This window comes from Theropithecus gelada, chromosome 9 (assembly GCF_003255815.1).
Source record: "Theropithecus gelada isolate Dixy chromosome 9, Tgel_1.0, whole genome shotgun sequence".
NCBI lineage: Eukaryota > Metazoa > Chordata > Mammalia > Primates > Cercopithecidae > Theropithecus > Theropithecus gelada.
This window is the reverse complement of record NC_037677.1, coordinates 123,195,661-123,215,715: the sequence shown is the minus strand read 5'-3', so window position 1 is coordinate 123,215,715 and position 20,055 is coordinate 123,195,661. Positions and strand designations below refer to the sequence as shown.

The 20,055-nt window shown below is 43.7% G+C and overlaps 1 protein-coding gene across 3 annotated transcripts in view; it reads left to right on the top strand.

Moving 5' to 3' along the window:
- Positions 1-20,055, top strand: part of C9H10orf90 (chromosome 9 C10orf90 homolog) — a 244,944-nt gene that overhangs the window by 11,998 nt on the left and 212,891 nt on the right. For all 3 annotated transcript variants that reach the window (XM_025396658.1, XM_025396661.1, XM_025396662.1), the window contains exon 2: positions 13,240-13,312. In XM_025396658.1, the coding sequence (XP_025252443.1) occupies positions 13,240-13,312 (73 nt within the window). The remainder of the gene's footprint in view (positions 1-13,239; positions 13,313-20,055) is intronic.

The following is a 20,055-nucleotide window of genomic DNA, read 5'->3' as shown; positions in this document are numbered from 1 at the left end:
ACTTTGAGACAGCCCTAAAAATGAGTATCTTGGAAAATATCCCAAATTTAGGAATAATAACATATTAGAAAAACAAACAGGGCTGAAGACAAATGGGAGAAATATTTTCTCAAAGTAAACAACGCATTGCTTGCTATTTTATGTCTAATGCAGGAAACCACCTCCCAGCAGAGTGGCCAGCAGCCAGGAGCAAGTACATTGGCAACCCAGGGCCTGTGTCAGGGCCCAGATGCCTCTGATTCAGTCCTCAATTTACAGAAAGTTCACAGATCCCCTTATTTTAGCTGCAGATGCACTCAACTCCTCACTGATGCTGTCTAGACACTGCCGGCTTCTCAGTGCGTGGCTCTAGGTTGGCTGCCTCATATTGCACTAGTTTTCAAGGCAACCTGTTTGGTGATGATGTTCTGGGTGAGCTGTGTGAAAGGGACTTGGCTACTGGATATGCAGAGAGGCTCAGAAGTGAATGGGAGAGGCCGTGTGCTTACCTCCTCACCGCTGATTGGAAGTAGGAAAGCTCTGTAGTTCCCAGCGCATGCAGCCACTGTGCTAGCTGTCAGATATACAGGAAAAGCAACCGTGAAGATTCTGTGGAGCAGCTCCACAACCATGGCTGTTTACTCAGGTTCAGCCTCTGCAATCTGGAAGAAGCTTGCAAAATGAAAATCTGATCCCCTTGTTTTAAAACTAGGGAAAGGGCTAGGAGCAATGGCTCCCACTTGTGATCTCAGCATTTTGGGAGGCTGAGGTGGGAGGATCATTTGAGCCCATTCAAGACCAGCCTGGGCAACAGAGTGAGACCCATTGCAATCAATCAATCAATCAATCAATCCATGAAAACCAAGGAAAATTGTCAGCAATGGTACTAAAATATAAATCATTCTCATCCTATTCTGTAGTCTTTCTCTTGACTTTTTTACAGTGTTTTAAATTTGCTATTTATGTTGGTCTAAGTACAAATTAAAATGTTATTATCACAAATTTTACTTTTCAGCTTTACATTGTGCAATGACAGTTTTAACACAAATTCAAAACCATGTAGCTCACAGGTAGACTCACCAAAATGACACAGTTCATGTTTTTTGTAGCTCATAGGTGCATATATGTATTTCATTCAAACCAGAATGATGGAAGTGCTGCAAACATCAACTCAACTGTTTGTAATTTCATTGCTTTATATAATTTTACCAGTACTCTCTTCCCTTTGGCCTGCTGATGAGTGAAGAAAGACTATAAGGAAAGGAACTAGGGTTGCCCTGTCTTTCTCTTCCTTCTGTGTCATCATTTCAACATATAAGTGGCTGGCTATACAGGGAAGTAGCATGAGTAAGAGAGATTTTGATAGGGCTACTGGTCACTCGTGTTTTTCAGAACATCATTGCCTTCTTTCTGCCTTTGAAGTCAATCTGGTTCCAATGGGAAGTGGGACCTCATGGCTGTTGGCATTTCAACGTCCTTGTTCTGGGACAGAATGCACTCACCTTGTATTCACTGTGTATCTTCCTGAACTCCCACACCCAGACTTTGTAGGTTCACCCAAAGTCTGTGAATGAGGATCACCTTATGTCAATGGGGTGGTGAGGGAGTGCACGTGCCTCCTCTGCCCCCAGCATGCCCCATGGTCCTGTTGGCTGTCACTTACAAAACACAAGTTCAAAGACAAAGTATTGGCAGCTGGGTGCAGGAGCTCACGCCTATAATCCTAGCACACTGGGAGGCTGAGGCAGGCAGATCACCTGAGGTCAGGAGTTCCGGATCAACATGGAGAAACCTTGTCTCTACTAAAAATACAAAAATTAGTTGGGCATGGTGGCACACACCTGTAATCCCAGCTACTCAGGAGGCTGAGGCAGGAGACTCATTTGAACCCAGGAGGCGGAGGTTGCCATGGACCGAGATGGGGCCATTGCACTCTAGCCTGGGCAACAAGAGCGAAACTCCGTCTCAAAAAAAAAAAAAAAAAAAAGACGAAGTATTAAAATTTTCAAGTTGGTGATATCAAAAGCACAGGTCCACAAAAGAAAAAAAATTGATCAATTGGACTTCATCCAAATTGAATATTGAGTGCATTAAAGGACACTCAATGGAGTGAAAAGGCAGCCCACCTTTGGATGAACTGTGAGGATGTGGTGCCAAATGAAATAATGCAACACACAGGGACAAACATTGTTGTACTCTGCTTTTATGAAGAACCCGGAATTGTCAAATTCACAAAAACAAAATGTAAAATAGAGCTCCCAGGGGCTGGGAGGAGGAGGAATGGGGAATTATCGTTTAATAGGTACAGAGATTCTGTTCAGAATGATAAAAAAAGTTCTGCAGGTGGTTTGTGGTGATGATAGTACATACAACATCGTGAACGTGCTTAGTTGTGAACTTGAAAATGATTTAAATGGTTAATTTTATGTTGTGTATATTTTACCACAATTAAAAAAAAATTCAAAATAGTGACATTAAACTGAGCACGTGGCAATTCAGTGTACTGGCCCCTATGCAGATTCACAGGTCTTACACCCATGAAGCTGGCCCTGCACTTACCTGTGTTTACAGAACACGAAGTATGAATGCCTAGGACAGTTGTCAGTTGCAGGTTCTTTCGTTAGACAGTGAGATCCCTGAGGTCAGGGTGCATGTCCTATTTCCCGTACTAGTTATATGTTTGTTGAATTGAAATTCTAAGCTAAATGGAAGCTTATTCACAATATATTTGTTAATATATATTAAACATATATTAAAACATAATTTACATATAGCCTTATTAAAACATAATTTACATACATGATTACTCATACGTTTTTGAAGCATACAGTTCATTTTGTTGTGACAAATGGATACAGTTGGACACCAGTACCAAATTGTGACATAGGCCATTTCCACAAGCCAAAAAGTCTCCTGTGCCCTTTGTACTCAATGCCTTTCCCAGCCCAGTCCCTGGCAGTCGCCCGTCTGCTCTCTATAGCTATAGTGTTGCCTGTTCTGAAATGTCTTGTAGCTGAAATCCTGAAGTACGTAGTATTGTGTGGCCATGATAAATTTCGGTTACAACTTCTAGCATCTTAATTAAAGAAATGATGTTTTACTGAGGCAGCAGAGGAGCAAGGGCTTGGCCTTGATCAGGTGAACTTGGATATGAATCCCGACTCTTCCATTCATTAACTCTTCAATTTTTCATGGACTCTCAGTTGCCTCAGTGTCAGTCGCCTCATATGTAAAATGGAGTTACCAAGAGTACCTTCCTCTTGTGCTGCTTTGAGGCTTGAGTAAGTTGTGTATGACAAGCACTTAGGGAAACCCTTGGCTCATAATAAGAGCCCCAAAAGTCATTGATCACATCATTATTGATGTTATTATTAATAACATTTCTTTGCCTTTAGAATGGGATTACAGTAGTGCCTTCCTTTGGGAGTTGCCATGGAGATTACATAATGCCTGTGAAGCATTTAGAATGGTGCCTGGCCCTTGGTAAGCACTCCATGGTGTGGCTGCTACGATTTTTCTGTTATAAAGCCATTAAGGACCAAATTTTGCTAGCGTTCAATAAGCAGAAGTTATCACTTCCCCTAATTCTGAGAAGGTGTGAAAGTCAGCCACAAAAAGCACTCCTTTTACATTACTTTCTGTCAGTCTGGGTGAAAAAGAATCACAGAAATCAATCACCAGTGTAAAATATACCAAATCTGAAGGCCTTTCCCCCCCGCAGGCCCAGGACAGGCGTGTCATCAAACAGGTGAGCCAGGGAGCTGGAAATGCCTTTGTTCTTCTTGTTTTTTGTTTTGTTTTGTTTTGTTTTGTCTCTGTTGCTTTGAAAGAAGAAAGACAACAATTGAGTTAAAAGTTAAAGGGTCAAGTGAGCTATTGAATTCTCAGAATTTTCTGAGGTGTTCCAAAGTCAGAGTAACTTCAGTGTATTTGATTTCAAAGTATTTCCAACTGTTCAGGACTCTCATTGGGGGAAAGCAGGAAGTGGTGGTAAACAATTCCTGGAGAAAGACGTTTCCACATGGAATGAGAAATGGACTCAGTTCTAGAATCATCAGCTCACATTGTCAAGTACAGCTCATTCTGTTGCGCTTTCCTTTATTGTAATTTGCAGATATCACGTACTTTACAAGTTGAAGGTTTGTGGCAGTTGTATTGGGCAAGTCTAGTTGTGCTGTTTTTCCAAAAGCACGTGCTCACTGGATGTCTCTGTGCCACATTGAAATTCTCTCAATATTTCAAACTTTTTCATTATTATATCTGTTATGGTCATCTGTGATCAATGATCTTTCATATTACTATTTTTTTTTTTTTTTTTGAGACAGAGTCTTGCTCTGTCGCCGGGCTGGAGTGCAGTGGCACGATCTCAGCCCACTGCAACCTCCGCCTCCCGGGTTCAAGCGATTCCCCTACCTCAGCCTCCCCAGTAGCTGGGACTATAGGCACGTGCCACCGTGCCCAGCTAATTTTTTGTATTTTAGTAGAGACGGGGTTTCACTGTGTTGGCCAGGATGGTCTCGATCTCCTGACCTCATGATCCACCCACCTCAGCCTCCCAAAGTGCTGGGATTACAGGCGTGAGCCACCGCGCCTGGGCTCATATTACTATTGTAATTGTCTTGAGGTGCCACAAATTGCACCCAGAAAAGATGCCAAACTTAATCAAGAAACTGCTCCAACAGCTAGTTTTTCCCTCACCTCTCAAGTGCTACCTATTTCCTGAGCTACAAAAGTATGAAAATTAGGCTAATTAAGCCTACAATGGCCTCTGAGTGTAAAAGTGAAAGGAAGCGTTCACGTCTCTTGCTTTAAATCAAAAGCTAGAAATGATTATGCCTAGAAATGATTAGTGTAGAAATGATTAAGCTTAGTGAGGAAGACATGTCAACAGCCCAGTCAGGCTGAAAGCCGGGCCTCTTGCACCAAACAGTTAGCCAAGTTGTGGATGCAAAGGAAAAAAATTCTTGAAGGAAATTAAAAGTGCTACTCCAGTGAACACACAAATGATAAGAAAGTAAAACAGCTTTATTGCTGATATGGAGAAAGTTTGAGTGGTCTGGATAGAAGATCAATCCAGCCACAACATTCCCTTAAGCCAAAGCCTAATCCAGCCATAATTCTATGAAGGCTGAGAGAGGTGAGGAAGATACAGAAAAGAAGTTTGAAGCTAGCAGAGGTTGGTTTATGAGGTTTAAAGAAATAAGCTGTCTCTGTAATATCAAAGTGCACGGTGAAGCAGCAAACGCTGATGTAGAAGCTGCTGCAAGTTATCCAAAAAATAACTGATGAAGGTGGATAAACAACAGATTTTCAATGGAGACTAAACAGCCTTCTACTGGAAGACGATGCCTTCGAGGACTTTCATAGTTAGGGAGGTAAAGTTAATGCCTGGCTTCACAGGACAGGCTGACTCTCTTGTTAGGGATAATGAAGTTGGTGACTTAAGTTGAAGCCAATGCTCATTTCCCATTGTGAACATCCGAGGACCGTTAAGAATAATGCTGAACCTACTCTGTCTGTGCTCTATAAATGGAAGAACAAAGCCTGCATAACAGCAAAGCTATTTACAGCATGGTTTATTGACTGTTTTAAGCCCACTGTTAAGACCTGCTGCTTAGAAAAAAAAAAAAAGATTCCTTTCAAAATATTACTGCTCATTGACAATGTACCTGGTCACCCAAGAGCTCTAATGGAAATGTACAAGAAGATTAATGTTGTTTTCGTGTTTAATACAACATCCATTTTGCAGCCCATAGATCAAGAAGTAATTTCAACATTCAAGCCTTATTATTTCAGAAATACATTTCCTAAGGCTATAGCTGCCATAGAGAGTGATTCTGCTGATGAATCTGAGCAAAGCAAATTGATAACCTTCTGGAAAAGATTCACCATTCTAGATGCCATTAGGAACATTCATGATCCATGAAAGGAGGTCAAAATAGCACATTAGCAGGAGTTTGGAAGAAGTTGATTCCAACCCTCATGGATGACTTTGAGGGGTTCGAGACTTCAGTGGAGGAAGTAACTGAAGATGTTGTAGAAATAGCAAGACAGCTTGAATTAAAAGTGGAGCCTGAAGATGTGACTGAATTGCCGTAATCTCATGATAAAACTTTAATGGATGAGAAGTCACTTCTTATGAAGCAACAAAGAAAATTGTTTCTTGAGATGGAACTATTCCTGGTGAAGATTCTATGGACATTGTTGAAATGACAACAAAGGACTTAGAATATTTTATAAACTTGTTGATAGAGCAGTGGCGAGGTTTGAGGGGATTACCTCCAAAGTTGAAAGAAGTTCTACTGCAGGTGAAATGCCTCCAAACAATGTCACATGCTACAGAGAACTGTTTCATGAAAGGAAGAGTCAATTGATGCAGCAGACTTCATTGTTGTCCTATTTTAAGGAATTGCGACCGCCACTCCAGCCTTTAGCAACCACCACCCTGATCAGCTGGCAGCTGTCAACACCAAGGCAAGACCCTCTACCAGCAAAAAGATTGCAACTTGTTGAAGGCTCAGATGATTAGAATTTTTGTTTTAGCAATAAGTATTTTAAAATTAAGGTATGTACATGTTTTTGACATAATACACCTTTAATAGAGTACAATATAGTGTAAACAACATTTCTATGTCCTGGGAAGCCAAAAAATTCATGTGGTTTGCTTTATTGTGATATCTGCTTTATTGTGGTGGTCAGCAACCGAACCCCCAATATCTCTGAGGTATGCCTATAAGGAGAAAATGTTACAAATGATAAGAAACATAATAGAACATGCTGAAAGGAATACTTAACGAATCCAGGGAAATCTACCTCTTTCATATACAAAATAGTTCAGCTAAATCTGACTTGGTAACTGGGTAATTAACATGCCTATATTTTAGCGTCATTCTCCCCTCATGGCTGATGTTTGCATAGAAATCTCCAGCCAAGTGCTTCGTCCTTGCTGCTCTCACTTATACCTGCAAACACACAGGGAGCTGAAGTCACCTGGTGGGAAAATGAAGAGTGAACACTCTGCAGACCACATCTCATTAGACAGCCAGGGGAGGCTGTCTTCCTCCATGTGCCTCCAAGAGCAGAAATAGTAGGAATAATATATCCACTTTACATCCTGATTCATCTCATTTTCAAATCAGAACCCCACCAGCCACCACCTTGAAAACAAAAGTGAAGGAGAAACAAGGAGAGACAGATAGATTGAACTGCGGCATCCTCATTCAGATCCTAACAAGGGAACAATCCTACCATTTGCAATCAGATAACGGATATTATCTCGGTAATAAAAGGCAATTGAGAATCTAAATGAAAAATCTAATGCTTTTCATGCTGATTTATTTTAGATTAGAAAAAGTTAAACCAGATGTAAACATGAAGAGATGAAGCATGAACAGGGAATCATGGTAGAGCGATATATCTCAGTTTTGTTATTATAGGTGCAGGGTTGCATTAACCAGAAAATACACTGTTGATCCATAAACTGATCTGACATTAATTATGGTTGCAGAAGAGTTCAGAAGATTGAATAAAAACATGCAACACTGGCAAAGATCAATCTTGCATCTAGATTAGCGGTAGAGAGTATGTATCATACCATCCCCACTAGAGTCTGTGCTCACCAACAAATCAGCAGTCCAACCTGGAACCATCCGTCGCACGTGCTGTCTGCCCTCTAGTGGAACCTCCTACATCCCTTGGAGGAGACATTCAGATGCTGAAAAGAGATAGTCCTCTTTTCTTTGGACTCCAATAATGTCTATCTTTATCTTAAAGGGAAGATGCAGCCAAAAATCCACCTTTGGTCTTTGTCTCCTTGGGATCCAAGTAGACTTGGGATGTCTCCTCTGTTTTCTCTGCAAACCACGCAGATGTCCAGAGAGGCAAAGTTAGTGGGGGAGGGTACTGGCAGCAGGGTTCTGTGTAGACCCTGGGAAATCCTCAGCTGTTTTCTCCCCTCTCTTCTTTCCTGCTGTGTATAATGTTTCTGTCCCTGTTCTGCTTGCTTAATGCTGTACAAAGCTCAGAAGCCATCTCTACCTACCCCAACCACCCCTACATACACACACACATGCACACACACACGTGCACGCACATACATTGCATTCTAGTTGGAGAAGGGAAAGCCTAAGCACTTGGTGTAGGAGTTAAAAATGCTGCTGAATCGTGGCTCTGGCATTTAGTACCTCCGTGACCAAGAGCAAATTACCTAATCTCTCCATACCTCAGTGTCCCTGTCTATTAAATGCAGGAGAATGTCTGCCGAATGGAGGTTGAGATAAATTAGGACTGGATGAGGGGGTATATGGAAAACCCTCACCCAGAAGCCGGTGATGAATATTCATCAAATGTCCACAGTACTGATTGACAATCCTTCATCCCAAACTTTTGGGATCAGATGTGATTCAACAATAAATTTTTTTTTGGATTTTAAAAAGATAATATTGTGCAACAACTCCATCAGGATCTGAGGGAGAACTCTGTAATTAAGCTTAATTAATAACATGTATGAATATTCACACTCAATGGAATAAATTAATATCATAAATAGCCTTAGGTTAGTTCAGGTAAGGTTTTGCTCTCAGAATAGTTTGCTACAAACCGAGGGAGAAAAACTCTCAGACCTCAGAGCTTTATGCATGTTAGCATTGCAGATTAGGGTCTATGGATCCATGGTGAGTACTTGGATATCTCGAAGGGAGAGTCAGGAAACAACAAAAACAGTAAAATATTCACTCATTTGAGCCCAGCTATGATGGCAGGATTTGGGAGAACAAGTGAGAGAATGTAGGAGTTGCTTTGTAAAGCATTTAGTCTTACATATACGGAAGGTTCTACTATTATGGCACCTACAATGTTTAGTCAGAGCTCATGGGAGCACTGCTTCTGGCTACGGATGGAATTCATAGATCAATGTGATGTTGATGTTACTATTGTCTTAGCAGATACCAGGCTTGACCACAGAATTTCTGCAGGGCAGGTCTGGCAGGGTTGTACCTGTGAAGTGGCCGGTGGTGTGGGGGGGTGGTGGAAGGAAGGCTGGACCAGGGTCAGGAGGGCTGGTGTAGGTGACAGAGCCACCATTTTCTTGTTCTTGGACACTTAGGTTTCTTATCCTTTCTGGGCCTGAGTTTTGTTATATATATATTTAAAAGTCTATGTGTCCTAGCCACCACCTTTCAGGGACTTCAGAGAGTTAAAATGAAGTCATGTGAGTATCAGAGCTTTGCAAGCTGGGGCATTCCACTCTATCAAGGAAAGTCATGATTTTCTTACGGTACTTGATCCTAATCTTAGTTTTCTATTCCCTAGGACTGATTCTAATAGCATGGGTTCCAATTTGGGGTCCTTTACTCAATTACTAGGGGGGTGTGACTTTGGGCAAGTTACTCTCTTTGTGCCTCACTTTCCGTAAAGTGGAAATAATAGTGATCATGCCTCTGTCACAGAGTTGTTAGAACGATCCTGTGAGGATTAATTGCCCTCATACAATGATAGCTCCTCACGTGATCCCAGGCTTAAATCAGGCCCATGAGTCACTGGGAACAGAGGTGAGAAATGGTTCTTAAATCTTTTTCCCATTGTGTGGCTTTGGTAAACTGTTTCCATTCACTAAATAACACCCTAATGGCTTCAGAGACTTAAGGGAGACACAGTCTTGAAAGGACTGAGTTAGGAGTCACTTAATGATCACTCATGAAATAGTGAAGGCTGATCAGGCTCTCCCTCAGAGTAGTAAACAGTAAAAATTGGAGTCAACCTTTGGTTTATTGGGGAAAATATTTCCACGTGTAGAAAGAGTGCCACATAAATCCCAGGCATTGCAGGCCAGTGGCCGGTGTCTCCTGTTAACTCCTAACCTTGATCAGGAACTCCGCCCTTTCCCTCCCTCTCCCCTCCTCTCCCCTGTTTTCCTCTTCCCCTACGTCCCCACTCCCTCCCAAGCTCCCTCTCTACCTTTTCCCTTACTACTTCCTTCCTTCCATCTTTTCTCCTCTTCTTTCTTCTGCAAACATCCACTGCGTTTCTCATTAACACCCACCATGGTGCTGGACACCAGAGATATACAGGTAGGTCCTGCTCCCAGCAACCTCTAGGTCTCAGGGTGAGGCAGACCTGGTTGGGCGAGGAGGAATCCATTAGCAAGCGAGGCCAACAACTTTCTTCTCACTGGGGTTATGGTTGAGGGAAGATGCAGATGTCAGTTGTAGATTCACATGCATCAATGTGTATTTACAAACCGAGGCAAGTGCTCTGAAGGAAAAGGAATGCTTCTGCAGGAGCTTGTACATCAGAAACCTGATTTTGGTTTGAAGGTAATGTCAGGAGAGACAATCCTGTGGGCAGCTCATGTGAGCCGAGCTTCAGAAGGACCAGGGAGACGTGTTATGCAAATAGGACAACGCGTGCTAGGGCCCTGTGGTGGGTGAGCGTTTAACCAATCGAGGGGATGAGGGGAGCTCATAGAGTGTGTGGCAGGAAAGAGGTGCCCAGTGAGTGATGTCACAGAGATGAGCAGGGGCACCATCAGGGCCCTCATCATACTTTACCCTAATGGCAATGGAAAGTGTTGCTCTTCTGCGTGAAAGGATTACAGTGAGAAACCAGCAGAAAGTAGAGACCACGGCAGGTCTTTCCAGGATGTTGTGATGGGGCTGACACCCGGGGTCCAGCTGATGAAAGAAGTTCCTGAATCACCCCATTGTTGAAAATTCTTGAATCAATAGTGCCCACAGCCTGTGGAACATGGTTCTAGGCTTTGGAGAAGCCAGGCATTTGCAGAAGGCTGTGGGTCTTAGTCAATTTGCCATCCATTGTGAATTGCTGAGTCGAGAGAGGGAGACAGAGAGAGAGAGAGAGAGATCATATGTGATCCAAACTGAAGCACTTCAGTGTTTGTTACTTAATGGCAAGGCTGGGGCTCTTGACTAACAATTGCATGGTGCATCAGGAGATTTTCAAGTGAAAATTAATTCTGTGTTGTCACATTCCAGGTTAATTAACTTGCTAGACTTGATAGAGTTACATTAAAAATATGCATAACAATCGTTCTTGAAAGAACCACACAAGACCACAACCCAGGAGAGAAGAAGCTTAAAATTTCCTCTATGCCAGTTTCTCTCTGCATCCCTCCACCTCCAAAACAGCCTCCAGATCTACCTGACTGGTGTGAAGCACTGGAGAGATAACTTGCTGCTTCTGACAGACTTAAGATTTAAATTATTTTCCAGCCCCATATACAATGTTGCAGCACTTTTATTTCCTTCCCTGAAAATTTTTATGCATTATCCAGTATTTCCCATGATGCATCTATGCTAAGTCTGAGAAAAGGATATATAGAAGTATAATGGCTATATAAGTATTGCCAGATATAGTCAAATAGCCAAATAATGATACTTAGTGTCTGAGTCTTCTTTGTGCTGCTATAACAGACCATCTGAGATTGTGTAATTTATAAAGAGCAGAAATTTGCTTCTCACAGTTCTGGAGGCTGGGCAGTCCAAGATCAAGGTACTTGCATCTGGTAAGAGCCTTCTTGCTTCTTCCTCCCTCCTTCCCTTCCTGTGCATTTTGAAATCCTCAAACACCTTCCTTTATTCACTGGTAGAGGTAACCCAGGAGAAAATGGAAGTACATCCTCATTACAATCTGTAGTTGTTTCTTGGGAGAACGAAGAAATTCCAGGATGTTCCTGATTAAAAAAAAAAAAAAAAACCACCATGGCAGAAGAGCAGAAGAGAGCAAGCCCACTCCTCTAAGTCATTTTAAAAACAGCAGCATTGATTCATTCATGAGGCAGAGCCCTCATGACTTAAACACCTCCCGCTAGGCCCCACCCTCAACACTGTTGCATTGGGGATGAAGTTGCCAACACATGAATTTTGGGGGACACATTTAGACCACAGCACTTAGTAACAACAACAACATTTGGAACACACGGGCTAAAAGCTAGCGTGTTGGGTCTAACTGGCCCGATCTGATTTCCTGGCTCCATCACATCCAGCTGGGTGACCTTGGCCTGTTACTAAACGGAAGCCTTAGCTTTCTGAGCTTTCACGGTGGAGCTAAAAGTAGCATATCTTTCTGAGAGTTGGGAGAATTCAATGAGAGGATATATGTAAAGCACTGAGCATACATAACCAGTATATGTGAAGTCTCAATAATTTTCAGCACTTATTACAATTAATAATCACATGACTGATTGGTGGTGGCTGAGTTGGGCCATGAGGAGGGGCAGAGATGGTAGCAAATAACTCTGTGGATCTCAGCTCAGGCTAGGTCCCTGTCCCACCCCATTCTTTCTCTTTCACTATGGGGTCGGGGGGAAGCCAGACTTCTCCTTGGGATGGAAGAATTGCTTGACTACAGATTCTCCACTGCAACCCCAGAAATGGTTGCCCAGATGCAGGGGGTAAGAAGGGGCCGATAATGGGAACTGAACACCAAAAAGTTTAACTCAGCTTCTGGACTGGGGCATGAACTGAGGCCCACGATGACAGCCCAGCTCATGCTCTAGGAATGTGTTGCCCCTTCAAGTCATGCCAAGATGATGACAGGACCATCAGCACAGTTGCTCTCCAGCTTTGGGGCGAGGACACAGGATATTCCAAAGGACGATGGGGATAGGGCAAACCCAGTATGGAATGAGATAATCTGGAGTATCATTAAAGTCAGAAATCAGAGCCAAAAATCTCACCCACAGCAAACTGCTTTGAGAATAATATTACAAAAGAAATCTTTATCTTTTGGCAGAAAAAGTCAGCAAACAGTCATACCTGCAGACAACACAATAGTTTCCTACACATTCTGCTTATTTTCACTGGGTCCTAAAGGCCTGAAATTGGATGGCTCATAGCTAATCAATTAACCAATATTTATTGAATGTCCAGCTTCAGCCCAGCACCTATTCAGCACTGTGATGGGCTAGAAGAGAAATATTAGATGTGGTTCCTTGATCTGCTAACAAAATCCACGGCAAAATCAATGTTGGCTGAATTTTTCTAGTTTCCCTTCCTCCCTCCCTCCCTCCCTTCCTGTGCATTTTGAAATCCTCAGAAACCTTTTTATTCATTGGTTTTATTCATTGATAGAGGTAACCCAGGAGAAAATGGAAGTACGTCCTCATTACAATCTATAGCTGTTTCTTGGGAGAACTGAGAAATTCCAGGATGTTCCTGATTTAAAAAAAATGTACATTATTAAAGATTATATATCTGGCAAATCAAAATATGAAATTGGGAAATGTTTCTGTTTGTTTTCTAGATCCACAGTCGACTCTTCTCATCCCCCAAAGATCATTCTGCCTGGGAAAGAAATGAAAGTCTTTCGAATGCAGGTAAACGACTGGGGTCTGCCCAGGCAGGGTTCCCTTTCAAGCCTTTATTCACTCTCTCTCTCTCTTTTATTTTTATTAATAATGGAATGTACTTTTAAGCTTAGTTTTCCCCCAAATGTGAGATGATAGCTCATTGGCTCTGACAAGATTTGAAGCTGGTTTGAATGTTTAAACAGCCAGGCCTTGAGACTAAGATGTCACAGGGGCAGCAGTGGCTTCAGGGGCGCCTGTGGAACCTGAGCTCCTTGCAGAGTGCAGAGCATGTGGGTCAGGCCAGCATGCAGCAGGGCTCCCCCAGGGATGAGTAATGGGACAAATACGAATATTCTCAGAACAAAGTGGATGCAATTTAAATATAGGCAGGATATGTGCATTCATAAATCATTTTTATAAAGCTTCCATTCTCAGCCACTAAACTGTAAAAACACTAGGTGAGATGGTTACAGTTCATCACTTTTATTAAGTTTGTTAACATAAATGATGTGAAAACCAGCTCCCCTGCCCCACCCTTTGTGAGCGAAATCCTACGGATTTAGTCCAATGTTCTGATGGAACTGTAATAAGACTACTGGGTTAATAGACTATTTCCATTCAGAGACTAGCAAAATTCAATTCTAAAAGAATGCTTTAATGTCACAATTTTATTTTTTAATCCTCATTTTAATTTTAATTTATAAATATGGCAGATGAGCCACTACAGATGAAAAGTGCATGTGATTATGTGTGTGTTTGTATGTATGTGGATGTGGATATATATGCATGTATGTATACATGTACACACACATAGATACATTTATGTCTTCTCTTCACCACCTGCCTATAGCAAAGATATCAGGAACCTGAATTCCTTTCCATAACTGACACAGTCAACCCAAGACAAAAACACTACTTGAAACAAGTTTTCATATTTAATCCTTTCTGGAAGTCCCGAAGCAGCATGGTTTACAGCTTGTTCTTTTTTTTTTTTTTAAACAGGGTCTCATTCTGTCACCCAGGCTGGAGTGCAATGGTGCAGCTTTGAACTCCTGGGCTCAAGTGATCCTCCCACTTCAGCCTCCCAAGTAGCTGGGACTATGGGCACGCACCACCATGCCCAGCTATTTTTTTTTTTTTTTTTTTTGGTAGAGAGGGGATCTTGCCATGTTGCCTCACCTGGTCTCAAACTCCTGGGTTCAAGCGATCTGCTCACCTCAGCCTCCCAAAGTGTTGGGATTACTGGCATGAGCCACCACACCCAACCTCCAGCTTTTTAGTAGTGACAGACACTTAGTTTGAACTTTTTGAAAACTTAGCCCAGAAATTGCCTGTAGTGAGAACACGAATCCATCTGCAGACACTTACTGTGGTCTGAACAGCAAAGGCAGGCTCCCAAAACATGTCTGGCTACTTGCATCCCACAGGGAGTTTGGGGACACTGAGAAGAGTGCCACGTTTTCCTCAGAGCACTCAGAGGTGGCTGTGACATCAATGAGACCTGGTGACTTAAATGTGGATACCTTGGTCCTCTTTATCTTAGGACTGGGCACTTCCACAGTGGATGCCTACTGGAGAGGGCCTGAGCACTTTAATGGCTTAGGAACCAATTCCATGCTGGCCCGAGGCTAGAGGTTAATGGTGCAGGCAGCAGGGAAATTGCTCAAGCAACCCTGGGTTGGGAGGGAGACAGAACTCTTGGCTTTGTATCCTTTTTTTAGTCTGTCAATATTGTCAAAGTGCAGATTACAGAAGGACACTTAAAGGCAGTCCTAAACCTTGAGTATATTCTAGTAGAAGGCAAGGAGTCAGACCTAAATGGGTTTCACGCTTCCCGGCAGGGCTGATTCTCCAAGGCACCCTCTCATGTTCTCTGTGTCTTCCCGCAAGGTTGTTTCCATCTGTTTAAGAGAAATTGCACTGGGCACTTGTTTAAAATGGTAAGACAGATTTTACTGGAGTTCTGCAGTGGAGGAGAGAGCCTTCAGTGCAGGACTAAGCTCAGCTCTGAGTACAGCAAGGGCAGCTGGAGGTTTACAGCCAAAAGGCAGAGCGAGGAACTCAGCTGACGGAAAATTACAAAGAGGAACTTAGTATCCAAGGGGGGGAAGACGGACATGATTAGCCATCAAGGGTGGGGGGCATTCTGCCTAAAATGGCTTTGCAGGAACTCACTAATCCTGGGCTCAGAGCGATTCTCACTAACCCTAAAACTGGGCTTAACAGGCCAAGGGTGAGGCCTAGTCAAGAAGAGGGCCCAGAGGAGCCTGGCTGAGGTTTGGTCAAGGAGGGAGTCCAGTTGCACCTCTTCTACAAAAGGAGGGCTAAGCAGCCACCCGTGCCCTCTGGGCTCTCCATGGCCGGCCTTTCTCCCTCAGGAAAGCATAGGGAGTTTAGCTCAGGACTAAAGCCCTTGTTTCCATGCTCATCAGAAGGGCCTGGGACAAGGATGACATCTTTCTTAGCCCTCTCAGTGGCTTTGGGAAACCCAGAGAACAGAGTTTTAGGTCAAACTCTGGGTTTGGAGACCAGAAACCCACTATTGTAGACAAAGGGAAACTGTTGCAAGGAAACCAGTGAACTTCATGGGAGGATGAGGCACTGGGTTGCAGAAAGACAGGAACCAAGGTTGCTACTTGGGCCTTGGCAGCAAGAGCGTGCGGCCCCTTACCTGGAACTGCTGGGTCAGGTGCACCCTGACCCGATCATCAGTCAGGAGGCAAGGTCAGATATTAGATGCACAACTTCCAGAGACCCAATCCTGGGGGTGATGGGCTAGTGGGGCAATGTTCTAGAAGGAATCCATGGGCCATGCATATGTCTCAAAAGGCATAAGTAGGCACATAGGATCTTCAGCTAGGGAGGGGCCACAGAGGTCCTTCTGTCCAGCTTCTTTGAGATGTCTGATGTTTTAAACCCCTCTTCATCATCCCCATGCAAGAATGTGGAAGCCCCTGCGGAGTGGCCTGGCCACATAGTAAACTCCAGGGACAGGGGACTCACTCTGTTTTAAGGTAGCCTGTGGCATGCTCACACAGCGGGGATTGTTAGAAAGCTTTTCAATGGCATCAAGCCAAAATAAATCAGCCTTCTTACCTGTATTTATTAGGTAGGCAAAGAGGAACAATGAAATATTTTGAAGTTGCTGGAATACACTATCTGATCCAAGCACTAGGAAGACAACTCTGTTGTGATATTCCAGGTGGCAGGTAATGTGGGTTTAGCTGGGGCAGTGGCTATGGTTGCTAGAACTTTTGGAGCCCTAGAAATTAGTCAAATTATTTGCATGCTGTTGGGATAAGGGGAAAGTTAAAGATGTTCCTGGACAGACAGTGCTGTCATTCATTAGGTAGGGAACTCAGGATCCAGGAGGTTTATGGGGTTAGCGGGGTGCTAGTGGGAGGATCCTGAGTTTGTGGTGTTTGGAAACTCTATGTATGAGAGGTCAGTATGGCCTCATCTGCTCCAGATGCCCAGGAAGCAGCTGGCAGCATGGCGTAGAGTTCAGGAGCCAGGTCAGGGTTGTAGGTCAGCATTGTAGATCTTGATATCATCACGGTGTACACGAGGGTGGTATGACAAACCATGAGAATGGCTGAGATTACAGCGGGAGAGAAGATATGAGTTGGGAAGAGGATGAGACTGCAAAACCAGGAGGAACCACATGTGTGGGGTGGGAAGAGGAGCACTGTCCTGAAAACCACAGAGCAGACGTCAGGGTTTTGTCTTTTCAATTGAGATATGTAGTGCCCACGTTGACCTTGCCATCAGTTAGCATTTTGTCTTTGGAACAGTCCTTCCACTTCCTCATTTCTTGGTTTGCTCTTAGACAAGGGTGCTTTTGGATGCTGTGATCTTTATGAAGCTGCTCTAAACTTCAGTGGTGCGGGTGGTAGCCTCCAGCAGCAGCTCCATCAGTGGGCTATTTGTTCCAAACAGGCTGTATAGAGCCCAAGCAGGAAATCGGAACTGAATGTCGTCTCTGAATTTTCTTTTTTGCATCCTTCACTTTCACAATGAAGCTATTCACTTCCTCAGTCACTGGAAATTCCAGGACTTGGAAGGGTGGTTAAACTGTCCTCCTGGCAGGGCCTTTAAAATCTGTTGGCCTGTTTAAAAGGTTAGTTTACTATGATGAATAGGATCTGAACACGAAAGGAGAAAACAAAAGTAGGAAGGGTGACTGTTCTGTCCAAACTCACATCTGTTTTTAAAATCAGACAGAGGTAGAAAGTCCCTTTCAAATCCCCATTCTGCATGTTACAAAAATACTTTGTCGCATTTCCCCGTCACCGTGCTACCTGTCTGCCCATGAGACTACTTGGTCTATGGATTGACAATGATTGGAAGTCAGGTGTCTGGTTCAGCCATTTCTGGGGAAATCATTTAGGGGAAATGTAAATAGAGGGGGAAATGATGAAGGTCACTTGGAACTTTTAATTACCAATTCACTTGGTTTAGGGAAAAAGGCAGGGCCAGAGGGCATGGAATTTTCTTCCTCCTGATCAAGTAAACCTGACCTTTACAACTTAAACTTTGATTGATGAGTTTAAACTTGAGGATGATTGTTCTTTTATTCCAGATTTTACAAAAGCAGTGATTTGTTTCCTTCATAACAAGAGTTTCTATTTCATTAGTACTGAATTAAACCATTAGTTGCCCCCCAATAAACCCCATACCCTTCGTCATGATTCAAGGAAGGTTTGTTCTAGGATCCCTTACAAACACCCCAGAACCTGGTGTGAGTTACATGCATTTTCTTTTCCAGAAGAAGCCACTTGTAAATGCAGTTTCTCTGGGAACGAGGTATAGGAGGGACACCACATTTATCTGTTTGCTTTCCCTGAAACACCTGGTTTTTAGGAAGCCTCTAATTGTTGGAATTTCAGTGTGTGGATTATCTTTTGATACAGAAACTCTTTGATTGTACCTCACTCCATCCGCTTCCTTCTCATAGATTCCTCCCTGCCCATGGGAGAATCCATGTATTCAACAATTTATAAGAGTGTCTCCAATCAATGCAACTTCTCTGGTCAAAAATCACATCAGTCCCCAGAGGACAAAATATAAGCTCCCTGGCATAGCATTCAGTGCCTTTCCCCTTCAGAGTCTGATTTATCCTTCTGGGTTTTTCTCCAGGTCCATGGCCTTGCAAGCACCCTGCACCCAGCTCTTGCCTGTCTCTCTCCTTGTCCAGAGACTCTTCTGTCTGAAAACCCTTCTATATGTTTCTGTTGATAAAACCCTTCCTTTTGACTGAAACTTGATTCAACCTGCCCCACCCCACCCCCGGTCTCTCAAGGGCCTTTTGTCCATTGCACAACCACAGCCACAATCCTTTCACGTGACCTTGCTGACTCATCCTTTTTCCCTCCAGAACCGCGGGCTCTGAGTGTAGGGACCTTGTTTTACTCATCTCTGTATTTCCAAGCTCAGGGATCCGCAGGGAGAAGTGGTTCAATAGCTTGAATGGCATAATTTGTCTGAAGAAGCTATTGGAGCCATTTCTCCTTCAGAGGCTCTCACTTCACCCTCCCAGGCAAGCCAGAGCAGGGTGGGAATCAGCGTGTGAGTGACTGAGAACCCCACGGGGAAAACATCTGCCTTTCTGCTCTTCAAGATTTTTTCAAGTGCTTTGAGCAACAGGCTCCTGACCTGCTCCTCAGCTTCCCTTGTCGAGAGGGACAGAGGCTCCCCTAGAAGTGGCTTGGATGGGGTCTGCTTGGCGTTTTCTCCAGCTAGCATCCACCCTGCTGTGCACAGCGGCAGTGGAAAAAGGCAGCGCTGCTTTTCGGATCACTGGAGAATAAAACGCATTTACTCCTGCTTCCTGTGGAGGACATAAGGAGATGCATTTGAGTCTGTTGTGCCTGCTTGGGTAGGATGTTATTAGAGAGAAAGCAGACCAACCGGCCCTTGCCACTGGGGCTGCGTGACACCTGGGTGCCCTCTTATGAAGAGCTGCTGTGCTCCTGTGCCATCCTCGACTCTGCTTCGTGGCTCCCTGGGCCTTGACCCCCAGTTTTGTTGCAATCACCCATAAATAGTGCAATAAGCAACTCTTTCCCCCCGTATGTGTTTCTGCCTCTAATTTTGCCTTTGCCTATCACCTGGTAACATAATCTAATTTAAAAAATAATTGGTAAAATGCTGTACACGAAAAGAGCTCAACTGCAGATTTTGCAGTCTATATAGCTTTGTGTCAGACAGGAATGAATCAGCCAGATTTTACAGCTTCCTTTCAAAGGCATGAATGCTCAGTTCCTGCCTCTTGTGTACCAAGGCAGTTGGCAAGAAGACTTCATCCAGATGTGAGGAAATCAGACATTGGGGTAGACATGTGGGGCACAGTCCATGTCTCATTCTCAGAAGAGTGGAATGAAGAAACCTACCCATGATTTCATTGAATTCCCCTCTGAAGTGTTTGAGCCCTTCCACCTCGCCATGCGCGTCAGGGTGGGCACCTTTGGGCGTCAGTATCCTGATCTGATAAAGACCTGAATCAGGTCTGAGAGACAGGCATCTGGCACTGGTTTTTCTCTTTGCTTGGAAGGAGCATCTCCTGGGGAAATATCATTAAGAGACCTGAATATGATGGCTGAGCAGCAACCCCGCACCATGTGCCACGGAGACGAGATTTTCCTGCAACCACAGAGCAGGATAAATGGCTTTGAGTTGGCAGCAGTTCCCAACTGGAGGGGTGCATCTGAATCTGCGATCAAGCCTAGAGCAGAAATAGGTCTCCAGGCCTCACCCAGGCCTGTAGCATC